The 14,971-nt window shown below is 46.3% G+C and overlaps 1 protein-coding gene across 1 annotated transcript in view; it reads right to left on the bottom strand.

The window, feature by feature from the left end:
• The window catches only part of rapgefl1 (Rap guanine nucleotide exchange factor (GEF)-like 1), a gene marked incomplete at its 5' end in the record, with an annotated part of 35,547 nt that extends 21,255 nt beyond the window's left edge, over nt 1-14,292 (bottom strand). The window contains 2 exons of the mRNA XM_080855829.1: nt 1-33; nt 13,905-14,292. The exon at nt 1-33 is cut by the window's left edge and continues 46 nt beyond it. Of these exons, the coding sequence (XP_080711955.1) occupies nt 1-33; nt 13,905-14,292 (421 nt within the window). The remainder of the gene's footprint in view (nt 34-13,904) is intronic.
• Nucleotides 14,293-14,971: the final 679 nt, after the last annotated feature.

The following is a 14,971-nucleotide window of genomic DNA, read 5'->3' on the forward strand; positions in this document are numbered from 1 at the left end:
GGTGTGTCAGCATGAAGTCATCCAGGAGTATTTCTGCAGAAAAGAGAAGGGAGAGAGAGAGAGAGAAAGAGAGAGAGAGAGATGCATGTTAAATATGCAGAAGCATCCTGCTTTTGACTCGTTAAACCAGTCCAGAGCTCACACCTCGGTATCTCTGAATATGATTATACGACAGTGTGTGTGCGTGCGTGTGAATGCAAGACATGAAGGGGACTGTGTGACTGTTTGAAGTCAGTTAATGTCACCTTTGTTTGCGTTTAAAGCTTCACACAGCTTTGCACAGCAGGATTCTGGGTAAAATAACTCACTCCTCAGCTCAAGTGAATGAGTGTGTGAAAGAGAGAACACGAAAGAGAGAGAGAGAGAAAAAGACAAAAAAAAACCTATCCCCACCTGGTGCCGGTGGCCTAATTTGATCCTCTAACAAAAACTTGGCGACAGGGAGGCAGTGCTCTATGAGTGCAATATGTTCATTTCACACGTCTCATTTGATTAGAGTTGGACTGGGCCTCCTGTCAGAGGGTATTGTCAAAAAGCAGCTTAACAAAGTTCACAGATCTAATCCACAGCCTTTAATCCAGCGCTGGAAAAAAAAAACACAGTTACAACATTACATTCATTAATTCAAGCGACCTGCCTGTAGACATCCGCTGGAGCTGAGGCCTGCTGGAGTTCCTTTGATCTATCGAAACCTGGCTGCTTTTATCAGAGTCGGGCACCACTGCCAATATCTTACTGGCACAGAGAGCGTCAGTGTTAACCTGTGAAATGCCACAGCCCGATGTGTCATCATGTAGGCTTATCTCACACATAGACTAAAGCTGAATCACTAACACACAGAGACACAGACACAAACACACACCCACCCACAGATACACACACACACACACAAAAACAGACACAGACACACACAGAGACAGTGTGACACCTGAGTACAAAGTTCTGTTGTCACATGCGTGACGGGCGGTACCTGGAGAACAATGCAGTATTTCACAAATGAGTTCCAACTCTAATGGCAAGGTGAACAGGGCACAGGTCCACTAATGCTAGAAAGGGAATACCTGTTCAGTTACACAATACCGTTTTCACAAAGGGGTCATTGCATTGAGTAATCAACTGCAAACGTTCATATTCATTTGATTGACATTCTCAATGTCTAAATTAAGTGTGGAATTACTAAAAATAACTATGAGGAGTTGCACACATTGCCTTAAGAGCCAACTAATATATATATATATATATATATATATATATATATCAGTGGTTGGTAAGGGAGTCAATGAGACAGCCTGATTTGATGTGATTCAGCACGAGAGAACGGCCAAAGGAGCACATGGCCATGGCATCCACCAAAGGTCACCAGGGGTCGTTGTTTTATGCCATACGCAAAAGCCAACTTGAAATGCTTTCATGAAAATTACTCCAGGGCGTCCGCATGGCTCAAGCCATAAAAAAAGTCCATTACCCAGAGTGCCTCATTAAAACCCACCCTGTGCTAAAACGCTAATCACCACCAGCACCCCGGCACCCCCCAACCCAATCCCACAATTCCTCTGTGGGCCGCGGATGCACTGACTGACCTCAATGCCACAGGGGACATACTGCACTGAGAACAGATCGACAGAGGGAGAGACAGGGAGAGGGAGAGACAGAGAGATATGTGGGAGAAGAGAGAGGGGGAGAGGGAGTAAGGGAGACAGTATGTGAGTGAGAGAGAGAAAGAATGCACACTCGGTATGCTGGGTAACCCCTGAGGCCAGGTGAGCGGGGGGGGGGGGGGGGGGGGGGGGCATGGCATGCTCTCACTCTCACCCTCACCTGACAGACTGACAAAGAGATAAAGGCAGCCAGTCTGGACCTGCCTGATCCACAGCAGCAGTAGTGGCGGGAGTGTCCCTCTCCCTCATAAAGGCCCCCACATCTCACACCCTGGCAGTGTCCCTCTCCCATATAAAAGGCCGCCACATCTCACACCCTGCCTCTGGCTGCTAATGGACCAGGACAGGGCGGGGCAGGCCGCAGGTGGGGGGCCGTCATGGGGAGTTTCAGGCTGCAGCAGCAGCTCAAGATGAGCTTATGGGCCTGGAGGGAAGCCAGCGATTTTTTTTCTAAGGGGGGGGGTAAACATCAACCACAGGGTGAGTATTTGTGTCATTTTGGGGACGAGCCGCTTGGGCAGGCTGCAGCCAAATCAGACTCAAATGGTTTGCGATATTCAGGGTTTACACATGTGCTGTATATTGCTGACAACTCAGATATGTAACATGCACTTATACTTATAAAAAAGGTTGAATGCATAAAACAAAAAAAGACGACATACATACACACAAGCACACATACATACAGTACACACATACATACAGTACATACATTTTAGATGTCTAGTTTCTGCTATGTGTGTGCATGCAATGTATGCAAGTATGTGGCTTTGCTTGTATGCATGTGGGATTATGTGTACTGCAATGAGTTTGACGATATAAATATATAATGTTATGCCTCTTTGGTATAGTTGATTTGTATTTGTGTGCTGTGTGCGAGTGCGAGTGCATGTGTGTGTTTGTTTTGAGTTTTCATGTGTGCAACTGCTTGTGCGCACATGCTCATGCAGATCTTTTGCATGCAAGCAGAAATGTGTGTATGTGTATGTGTGTGTGTATGTGTGTAAGTGTGTATATGTGTGTATATGTGCATGTGTGTATGTGCGTGCGTAAGTGCGTGCGTGCGTGCGTATGTGCGTGCGTGCACACTGCAGTGGGTGTGTCTGCTGGGGGCTGTCCACTCTTTGCCGGCGCAGATTTCTCGGCGTTGCCAGGGTAACGGAGCACTGAGTGGCTGCAGTGTGACAAAGCCCATGTGGGCGAGCTTGAAGGGGGGGGGGGGGGCAGAAAAAGAAGTGCCAGCCAGGGCAGCAGACTAAAGAGGATGAAAGGGGGAGAGAAGGAGAGAGAGAGAGAGAAGGAAGCGAGGAAGCGATGGAAGAGGGGGAGAGTGGATGTGGGTTACTGTGGCTCTGAGACACGGCACCACACCAGGCAAATGAGATGCAAAAGTGGAAACCCCAGTCGAGAAAGGACAGCACCACAACACAGAGAGAGAGCCAGAGAGAGAAAAGAGAAAGAGAAAAGGGATGCAAAGATTGGGAGAGAGAAGAAAAGAGAGGGAAACAAGGGAGAGAAAAAGCACTGATTCACTGGAATGGAAGAAGGGGGAGTGAAGAAGACAGAGAGGCAAGGGAAGGAGACCGAGAGCAATGGAGAGGGAGAGAAAGGGAGGGAGGGAGAAAATTGCAAAGGGAAAGCAAAACAGTGGGAGAGGGAGGGAGAGATTGAGAGGATGTATAAATGCAGGTAATTAGCACTTCAGCGCTGATCTGTCCCTTTAGAGTTGTCAGCGTGACCACCGGGTAACACCCACTCTCTTCTCTTCCTTCTCCTCCTCCTCCTCCATTTCTCTCGCAGTCTATCTCCTTCTCTCCTTTTTTCGCTTTTTCTCCCTCTCTACACTTCCTGACAGATTTTATGTGTTTATCTCCTCACTCCTCTATTTCTGGTACTCCATCTCCCTCCCTTTCCCTCCCCCTCTGTCTCTCTCTGTCTCTATGTCCTGTGATCTTACCATTGCTCAGTAAAAAGTTGTGTGATGTGTTGAACCCCTGTTCTGGGGAAGCACAGGCGCACACACACACACACACACACACACAGGCGCACTGCTCCCCTTCTTTCATTCTCACAGTTCTAACCATCTTTTTACAGCCAATTCAAATTTTAATTCGATCAACTTTATTGGAATGACTGAAAAGTACAATAATGCCAAAGCATAAGAGATAACTTATAATGAAAATGTTAATAAAATAATTAAATAACTGAGGTAAAAAATGATCAATGGAAAATATACGATGATAATAATACAAGTAAAATGACATATCATTACGTAAACAGACCTTACATAATGAACCGAAAATAAAAGACAAAAAAAAACTCAACGTAATGTACAATTTGCTATTGACATTTGGTGTTCTCTCTCAATATGTGGCAGAAGCGTAGATACTGGGAGGCTATCTATTTCACCCAGCAGGAACGATCTTTTTTTCCCTCTTATTTATTTTTGTACACTCAGGGCAAATGTCTCCTACCCTTGAGGAGAAGGTTTCCCTAATGCGTTTGTATTTGTTACATTCGGTCAGAAAATGTAACTCATCCCCCACCTCCCCATTGCTACAGTGAGTGCATAGTCTGTCTTCTCGAGCTCGCCAGGTTTGCCTGTGTCTACCCTTTTCAATGGCGAGGGTATTTTCAGCAAACTCTTTCCCCTCTCTATTCCTGATCTATCCTCGATGTATCCTCTTCTTACTCCATCTCTTACTCTCCCCTCAACACTCCCTCTCTCCATCTCCATCTCCCTCGCTCTTCAACACTCCCTCTCGTTCTTATTCTCTCCTTCCTCTCGAGCCTAACAATTAACATTATGATAGGGCTTCAAGTGAAGCGGATCGCAGGACTGAACTGGCAGGAAACACTCAGCTCTGCAGCAGAAGAGTGGGAGAGCAGGGCGAATGCAAACTCCCACACAGCACAACAACACAACAGCACAAACACTCACAGACTACACACAGATACATATACATGCACAAAAACAGTATATATGTACACAACACAACAAAAAGCAACCCCTCTGTATATGTGGAAACAACAACTATGTATACACACACACACACACACAAGGGCCAATAGTTAGCATCATGCATGTACATGTGCCTCGTGAGTGGGCTGAGCCAATGATCCCACAGCGTTGCATGGTGCGTGTGTGTGTGTGATAGTCAGTGTGTGTGTGTGTACACTTTCTTAAAATACCACGAGATCTGGAGGGAATGTACACGTGCAGTGAATTGTCTATACCACAGCACACACTCACAGAAACCCACACACACACACACACACACACACACACAGAATATCTCTCGGCATCTTTCAAAATGGATGATCGAATGATGCCAATGATTGATATCATTTTTCTTTCTCTTTCTTCCATTCTTTTTTCTTTATTTATGTCTTTATTTCTTTTGAAGTGAACTGCAAACACACACATTCCCACACCGACTTATTGAATCTCAGTCTTTCTCAACATGTCAAAAGGTGTGATTGAGTGATGCCTATGGCCGATTCAGTTTTTCTCTTCTTTTCTTCTGTTTCTTCCTTGCTTTCCTTCTCTCTCACACAGTGGCTGTTTTCAGGGTCAAAGGCTCTCAACAGCTGACAGATGCAGAAGAGCACAGGAGTGGTGGACTACTGAAGGACACCCATCTGTTAAACAGACATCTTACCTCTCTCTCCATACAGCCCAGCCTCCCTCTTAACCTCAGCTCATCCATCACCAGGAGCCACTACTCCCACAGCCCCATCCCTCTCCATCCCACCACCACCTTACAGTTGAACAGCTCACATACCAAGGGTCAGAATCAGAATCAGAATAATTCCCAGTGGCACAATGCTATAAAAGCATGAATTTTCATGGAAGTCACAGCCCACCATCTTGGCAACATTAACACTTTGGTCTAAGACCTGGGCTACAGGACAATGAATACTGTGAAAAGTTTGGACAAACTTTTATTTTGGGGAAATAATCTGCCCTTAGAGGTTATCAGTAGATTCCAAAAAATCTGATGCGTTACCACCAAGACAGGTTAAGCTTCAGGCACATCAATGATATACCTCAAGGATGGCTGGGAGCCTGTGGTAATAAATACATCCAGCATTCTCCCGGTGACTGTCACACCCACACCTCCACCACTAGCCCAGCCCCAGCACCCCATCTACAGTCACCAGCGACAAGCCCGCCCCCAACCTTAACCCATTCACAACAAACCCTGTGACCCTGCGTGAACCAGCCCTTCTCCTGCCACCCCGGCCAGCCCCTCTCTTCTGTCCCCTCTAGGCCGTGTTGAGGCAGGGAGGGTGGGGGCTGGGGTCCCACCCACCCTGTCTCTCCCTGTGAGAGTGGAGGGAGAGTCAGGGGTCACGTCTCAGCTGTAGGCTGCCAACCCCCACTGCCAACCCAACAGCCTTAGGGTTCACTGAGGGCAGACCTAATGTGCCATGAAATAAACAGTGACCCCCCCCCCCCCACACACACACACACACACACACACACACACACCACCAACAACAACAACACTAGAGAAGAACACCCAGACACAGAGAAAGAGACAGATAGACAGACACAGAGAAAGAAAGAGAGAGAGCATCGGAGTGAGAGAAACTGAAAGAGGGGTGAGAAAGTGTGCTAGCACAAGAACAGACTGTGAGAAAGAAAGAAAGAGTGAGAGAGAGAGAGAGAGAGAGAGAGAGAGAAAAGCAGCTGTGCCTTTGTGGTGAAAGTAGATCAAAATCAGTCGGAGATGGAAAAATAAAGAGTGAGGAGAGAGTTTATGCATGAGCTATAAGCTTTCTCTCGATGCAAGGCAAGGGTGCAGTTATATAAACTGCGACAGACACCCTGTTGCCATGGCACCCTTATCTCAATTGAACCCCCACCACCCACACACGCTGCTTTCCTTCACACTCTATATTTTTCCTTCCATCCTCAATTTCTCTCTCTGCATTTCTCTCACTTTCTCCTCTCTGGTGAGTTCTGGCAAGAGGCCATCATAGGAAGAAGCATCAAGAGTGTGACACAGTGTGTGTGTGTGTGTGTGTGTGTGTATGAATGAATGGATGAGAGAAAGAGCTTGAGTGTGTGAGAGAGTATATGTGTGAGTATGTGCGTGTGTGTTTTAGTGTGTATGTGTGTTCTTTCATGAAGCCTGTTGGCTTTTGTTCTCTATCTCTGGTCCATTTCCAGGACTCAGCTACTGCTTCCCAAAGCCTTCCATTCCATCTCCAGACCAGAAAACACCACACACACACACAAGCTTGCACCCCACCTCACCCCACCCCACCCCCCCCCCCCCCCACACACACACACACACTGACAATAAATAGTTGTTCCCTCTCTCACAGAGGGACTCACAAACATATGTGCACATCACAGAGCACCCCCCTCACTCTCACTCTCAATTTCACTCTCACTTTCACTCTCACTTTCACCCTCACTTTCACTCTCACTTTCACTCTCACTGTGCTGATAAAGTGTCTGTGCTAGCCCACTTTCTAGGCTAACCCAATTTAGGCTAACCCCCAGGAGAGCTAGCGCGAGCCACTTCTAACTTATCACCATCTAACAAGACTCGGACATGGCCACTTAGTCCTCAGGCAGAAAGATAACACACCAAACAGAACATGGCCCACAAAAACAGGACATACCCCTCAAGAGCACAGCACAGAAACACACACACACAGTCCTTAAAAAGAACATAGAATAAGGAAGTGCACAGAGTATATACTCAATACACACACAAAAAAAACATGCATACACACATACACAAATAAATCTATTTCAGACACACACACACACACACACACACAGACAAACACACCACACCACACAAAAAACAACCCTCCCTTAAGGTTCGCCATACAGGTTCTCCGCATGGACTTGCTTTGTGTTCAGTGTGTGTGTGTGTGTGTGTGTGTGTGTGTGTGCTTTGACTACCGTGTGACCTTTAGTCTTCAGTCCAGACATCGTCTGATAGCACCGAGACTTAAAGGTTGGCATCGATCTGCAACCAGACCAACACCCTCTCACACTCTTAAACTGTCAGCCAATCAAAACACACACCCAGTCACTTCAAGAGGCCCTGATTGACCACATGCAGTTAAGCAACAGGGAGATACCCAATACTCCCTGTGGCTTTCCAGCACGGCTGCAGCACACACACACACACACACACACAAGTATGCACACACACACACAGGCAAACTTAGTCATACAAACCCACACTAAAAGTAAAAACAAATAACACAGAAAGGCACAGACACAGACTTCCTCAGTCCATGTTGATGTTGATCCAATATGGTTTACACTCATACAATATGGCTGATCACAAGTGGTGACTGACAGTCACGCACACAGATTCCACAGTAAGCATGATTCACTGGTGACTTCCTGTCATACGAACACATTTGTCTCCTCACACACGAGGACATGGCTGATGGTCTTAACCAAATGCACTTTTAAGGAACTAAGTGGCTCTTGGATCCTTTATATTGCTTCCTCGTGGAGAACTGTTCTACTGAGTGTTCCACTGTTCTACGAGCAGACCAGAACAGAAGACCCCAGACTGGAACAGAAAATATGGAGCAGTTCCATTCAGGAGTCCTTTTGGGAGTTTTATTTGTTTTTGTAGAAACAATAGATGGGAGAGGAGTGGAGCGGACCAAGGGAAATATAAGAGAGAGAAAACAGAAAAGAGAAAGAGAAAAGAAAGGAACAGAGGAAAGATAAAAGAAGAGAAGAGTGACAGTGCTAGAAGAGTTAACGGAGTTCTAAGTCGAGGGGAAGAACAGACAGCAGGAGAGAAGAGAGGAAAGGCTGTTATTACGGCAATCAGCTCATGGCAAAGAGCACCGCACCATTCCACAGCCTGGTGCCATTTGTGCCAGCGTGCTAAATGTGGCAAACTGGCATAGCAAGCCGAGCTGAGGAGCGCTCCGGCTGCTGCCATAACATCAAAGGGCCGGTGTCACGTGGCACTATTCACCGCACTGCACCCGAGGGCATGCGGGCATGTGGGCATTTTCACGGGCATCTCTCTGCCGGCTGGCGCAATTCGTCTCGATGTCTGGGGTCCAGCGTTGAGGTTGTGATGGCGGCGTGTATTTAGCTTGCTACGCAGGGCTAGCGTCTTCTCTCTTCTCTTCTCTTCTCTTCTCTTCCAGTGTTGATCTTGTATTTGATCCTCTCTGTTTTCTTCTCATTTCTCTTCCTCTTCCTCTTCCTCCTCCGCTCATCCGCTCCGCTTTCCTCTGGCGAGTGCTGGTTGCCATGTGAACAGGTGCCAGGCAGCAGAGCCTTATTTCCCACACAGCTATGTTTGTGCAAGTGAACACACACACACACACACACACACACACACACACACACACTGATCTCCAAACACATGTATGCATGTGTAAAGACACAGTCGTCAGCACCATGCACATACAGAGTCAGCAACTCCCCCCCACACACACACACAGTCCACATGAACCCAAATATAATGCTATCCATGACAATAAAAACTGCACCCACACAGGCACATCGCCAAAAGCCTTCCTCGATCTCCAACATGTGCCTAGCCCAAACTCTTTTGAGACTTATACAAACAATACCATACAGACACATAAATACTGCTTTTTTTTATGCACACACAAACATCAAGAGTCTCTTCATCATCAAGAGTCTCTTCATCAAACACTCTCTCACACACACGCACACATATATATATGTGAGAGAGAGAGAGAGAAAGAGAGAGAGAGAGAGAGAGAGAGAGAGAAAGAGAGCCCTGCGGCTCTGCCATCCACAGAAAAGCACAGGTGTGTGGGCAGCCATGGAGGAGAATGGGGGGGATGATAGTGTGAGGGGTGTGTTTCTCTACTGGTTATGTAAAGCCATCCAAAGGGAGAGTGAGTGAGTGGGCAGCCATCTCTCCTCTAATCCCTCGCTTTTCACAGACAAAAAGAAGAGAGGAAGAAAAAAAAAAGGCTGAACTCCTCCCACGCAATCTCAGAGCAGTCGCTCACTTGCTCTTTCGTTCTCGCTCTTTCGTTCTCTCTCTTTCTGCTCTCTGTTCCTTCCCTTTTTATGCTTTTATTTCCCTCTCCAACTCTTCTCGCTCTTGTTTTCTCTAACAATCTCCTTTTTTCCTCTCTCAGTAAGCTGCTTGCCACCAGTTCCTGAGTAGCACACAACCCTCTTACTTTACTCCGCACTCACAGGACTCATGACCTTCCTGTGTGCACTAGGGTGTAAGTTGAGTTCAAACATGTCTGTGCATGCATGCACGCATGATTGTGTGTGTGACTGTGTACATCCGTCTCTTCACTTGTGCACACATGTGTGATCCGATGGTGAAAAAGTGTGTTTGGTGTCTACATGTATGCATGCATGCATGCATCTGTGTGTAGGTATGTGTACATATGTTTGCATATGTGCTGGTGCTGTCTGTGTTCATGGACATGTGTGTGTGTGAGCATGCATGTTTGTTTCTCTCTCTCTTTGTGTGTGTGTGAGAGAGAATATGTGTGTATGCGAGTTGTGCATGTGTTAGTGGCAGGCTCTGGCGCTGGAGTCTGTGCAGCTGCAATGACAATCAACTTCTGAAGTGCAGCTCTGGGTGCTGATGTATTTTTAAATCCTTCTGGTCGTGGGGCTGCGCTACAGTCTGACTGCAGCAGGGGATCAGAGGAGAGATGGGAGAGTGGAGGAGAAGAGGAGAGGTGGAACAGGGAGGAGGAGGAGGAGTGCAACAGAGAGGAGTCCAGTCACCACAACCCACAGAACCAAGTTTGGTTCACATCTGTGCTGATACCTCAACAGGTGGAGAACTCTGGCTTAGATCTCTTAAATGGACAGCTTTCTTCCGCCTTCGCCTTTCCACCCACCACCTCCATCTCGCTGTAAAACTGTCTTACCCCATCCTTGATGAAGCTTAAGCAATCTTGCTGCTTTTTCAGACCAGTCTAGAAAAGGATCAGGCCCTGATCTGGTAGAAATTGGGTTGGACATGAGTCAGATCAGAGCTAGATCCGTTCTACAGACAGCAGGCATCATGGCCCTGTGTTTCCATCATTTTGTTTCCTTTCTTTTCCTACACCCACTATTAAAGATCATTATCCTTCCTTCTATTTATGTCCACTCATGGCTTTGCTCTTTATACATGGAGTATTGGGTTTGTCACTTTCCTAGTTTTCACCATCATATCTTCCCATATCATCCCTCCATCTCTATCTCACTACCAACAATTCTAAATCGCATTGCTCCAACATTAACCATTTCTAAACCCTAACTCTTCCTTGAGCTCTCTCTCTCCCTCTCCCTCTCTCTCTCTCTCTCTCTCTCTGAGAATAAAGAAGCACATGTATATGTATATGATTATTTCAATAAGCAGTGCATTAACATATGTGCATGCTTTACTGTGACTCTTTGGCTATAAATGGGGCAGGTCCCTTCCTTTCCTGGAATTGGCCTGGGTGCTTGCCTGGGAAATGCCAACTCATGCAAAGGCAACAACAAAAATACCTAAACGGCCCTGTGCCCGCATCATGGGTCTTTCCGGAAAATGTCCTGCCCCGACACGCCGGTTCTCAGGCCTTCCGCACTGCTGGATCAGAAATGAAAGCACACAGGTAAACACGCTTACGTAACGGCAGGGCGGCAGGCCGTGGGCAAACCTGCTGCTCCCAAAACTGTCACTCTACACCTCTCATTATCAGCATGGAGCACACACACACATACACACAACAGACACACACACTTAACCCCCACGGCCACAGATGTGCCCATTCACACGCCACACTGGACAGGTGACTCAGGTGCTGTCGTCGCCATGGACACAGAGCGTGAGGTCACAAAGGGCACACAGCGTGAGGTCACAAAGGGCCTGCAGGAGGTCGCCAATCAGGAAGGAGATAGTAAGAGTTTGTTTTGGCTCATTTTATTTGCGTACAGTGAAATGCAAATACACATTTTGCCAGTTTGAATGTCACTGCTTTGTGAGCTTGTCTGAAGTCTTGCTGGCATGGCCATTGTTTTCATGGAGTTAATGAGATATGGAAAAGATAACAATCTCACAGAAGAGTATACCTTTAAAACCCTGGAAGTACAAAAACACACTTCAGCTTAACAGGTTTGTGAGCCAGGATCAAGATCATTCATTTCAGTGGCACTATTGAGAGTGGGCACTCTCAATGTGGGATCCTATCTGTGGATAATCCTGGATTAACATCGCTTTCTCAAACGGCCCCCAAGGCTTTATACGATTTGAGCTTTTCCTCAAGGCAACAACCAAATGTTTTTTCTTAAAACAGGTTAAGCAGGCAAGAAAGGGCAAAGACAGTCTCAACTTACGTTATGACATTTCACTAACTATCCTTGCCATTAATAGTACTGTGACTTGTGAAAAGTGACCTAACAGGAACTTGCCTGCATGACATAACATGTTTTGTGTTGAGATTTGTCTACCACAGTCAGAGCAGTCTCAGAGATCTTCTCAAACCTGCAGTCCATCAGACTTCAAGGTGCAAGATGTCTGCTGTCGATATACGAGAGTGTATGTAGTGTGTAGGTTCTACATATAAACAGGAAACGTAACAGTGTCAGGGTCTGTTTCTATAACTTAATTAAAGCAGCCATATCTGTGGCATAACAGCTTGATCTTTTTTTTGCTGTTTCCATGGTTACCCGACAAAAAAAACAGGGCTCATGTCGTGTTCCTTTGCTGACCATATCTAACAGGAATCAAGGATGGGTCAGGAGGAAAAAAGCTCATGTGTGTGTAGTCTAAATTGCAACAAAAAAAAAATTACTGACCGGTATGTTCCAAGGCCCCTGTCCAGTGGAGGGCTGCCCTGAATCTTTCTGAGTTTTCCCCTATTTTGTTTCACTCCTGTCGGCCTTGATCTGGCACTGATCTAGTGGTTCCAAGTCTGATCTGTTCCAGTAGCGGTATGTTATTTGGGTAGTAACTATAAATACTGCCAAATCTCTTATTTGACACTAGCCCGAAGAAAAGTCATAAAGAGAGGTGAAGCAAAAACAAGGGCTACTATAAAGGGGCAAAGACATCGTGGGAAAACTTGTGAATTATGGTAAGTGAAAGCCGCGCTTGAAATTAAAATAAAATTCACTGTATTTCTTGAAACCGTATAAAAAACTATTTCCAGCGATTTCAGATGGCTTCTAATACACAGGCTTGTGCCATCGCCAAAAATATGCCCAGCCAACTACAGATTATACAGCGCCTGTATGCCAGTAATCTCCGAAAATAGCCAGATAATTACAACTACTCATAGGCAATAAACACAAACGTCGAGAGAAAGAGAGAGATGTGGGGAAATATGGAGCGCAACTGCCTTATCGCCATTAAACTAGTAAGTCACATTTGATTAAAAACCACTGTAGAGCCCTGTTAATGCTCCCGTTTGCTCGTTACTGGCGATCGGTTAATATACCTTAACCATATGTGCACAACCACAAAGCAGGTAATGCTAGGCTTGGTAAAATGTTACTATGGATTTTGTGACGTTCCTTTATTGCTAATACAAATCAACCGTTTTCCTCTGTTTTGTAAGGGGAATGACCTCGTTTTTCTAAATTAATAAATAAACGCACGCATGCATTTTGTGTAAACTAGGCTCCTGCAGAGCTGCAGCGTTGCACGAGTGAACGCATAGCCTTAAAATGAGTGGCAAGTATAATGTGGACTACGTGCATTATTGATTCCTACAGCAAATGCAATATTAAGTCACAATACTGTGTGCATGTCTGCCTCAGTGTGTAAATGAACAGCTTGGCAGAGCTCGCTGCTTGTCCTATGCAGTAGAAATACAGTGTCCCTCTCCATAGGAACCAATTTCGTAACCCATGAATACTACAGATGTTATTATGTAACCTTTGAAACACTGTATGTAACAAAACAGCAGTGTTCAAAAGCTCCCGATACATCTTTTGAGGCGTCTGTATGAATTCGCCAGTCCCCTTGCACAGATACATCGAACAGACGGGTAACTATTTACTCATCTACAGAATTCTGTAACTCTTTAAGAAATAGAGAAGTGTTGTTCAAGAGTGAACCCGAGTGTAAAAACCTTGCCACAGTACCACCTTATAATACCTTATAGGCTTATAAGATTAGACAGGTGCTCCCACATTATGCATTTAGAACATACATGCTTTTCTCAGAAGTGTCGGCTATGCACCTGGACGTATAGCCTACGTGGCCTGTGAAGGTAGCTACGAATGTGATGTAGTGTTGGCTACTGACAACATACCTGTACAATTTCCGAAACGCTTTCCCGCTACACTGTCCAGAAGCGCCAGCGCCAAGTTGTCCGGTGTGTCCGGGGGCAATGGGGTCCAGTTAGTGTCCAGGCTCGCCTCGGAACTCTGCTCGTCACTGGACAAGGACGGGCTCCTGATGTCCGCGGTGGCCGAGGGCCAGCACGGGGCCTCCTCAGTATCTGGACTGAACACCTCCCGGGCCGGACCACTTTCTGGTGAAGTCTCCCTGAAGAATGGTAGGCCCACCACTCGGGACAGGCTGGCACGTCGCCGAGAAGCCCCGGTGCCAGTCGCCTTGTCCCCGAAGCCACCAGCTCGACTAAGCGCAGTGGTCTGTTTTTTCAAAAACTTTTCCAAAGGCTTCATTCCGGCCGGCATTTTGATCGAATACCAAAATTAGCCCTGACAAAACACTAATTAAAGCGAAATGGTATAGAAGCTCTACAAGAAATGTGCCTCCGTTTCTACATTGTAGCCTATTGGGCTACTTACAGTGTAAAATCACGATGCTCCGCGTGTGCTAATTGTGTCAAGGAGAAAACAAACCCATCTGTCAGTAGCCTTAGCAAATGCTTAAATGCAGACACAAATACAACGATGTGAATCGCCAGCGACGCCCCTCTTCAAAGGGTGGTTTGGCATTTACCGCGTCGCCAGCATTTAGGTTATCGTTCAAATCCAAACCTGCTCCTGAGGCTACCGCTTTCCCCCACCTCTGCAGTCATGCAGACCTTGTTCATAGGCTGTATTTATGGTATCAGCGCCCGAATACGACTAAATAATGCCATTGCTCAAATGCTCGCTGCGCGTAAAAGCAATGCGGCGACGTAACAGCCTTGAACAAAACACAATGAATTAACGCGGAAACAAAAGATATGAATAACAGCGGGGTTTGTAAACACAGAGCCCAGCGGCAGCTCCACAACTGTGAGCCCTCTGCGTTAAGATGTTAGTTGTTGCCTCAAATGAGTGGTGCTTCCAGGCGTCCACGAAAATCTATTCAGTCCGTCAGACAGTATCTCTGTTATGATGGCTCCTTCTGATGTCCTAGTCTCAG

This window comes from Sprattus sprattus (genome assembly GCF_963457725.1).
Source record: "Sprattus sprattus genome assembly, chromosome: 18".
Classification (NCBI taxonomy): Eukaryota; Metazoa; Chordata; class Actinopteri; order Clupeiformes; family Clupeidae; genus Sprattus; species Sprattus sprattus.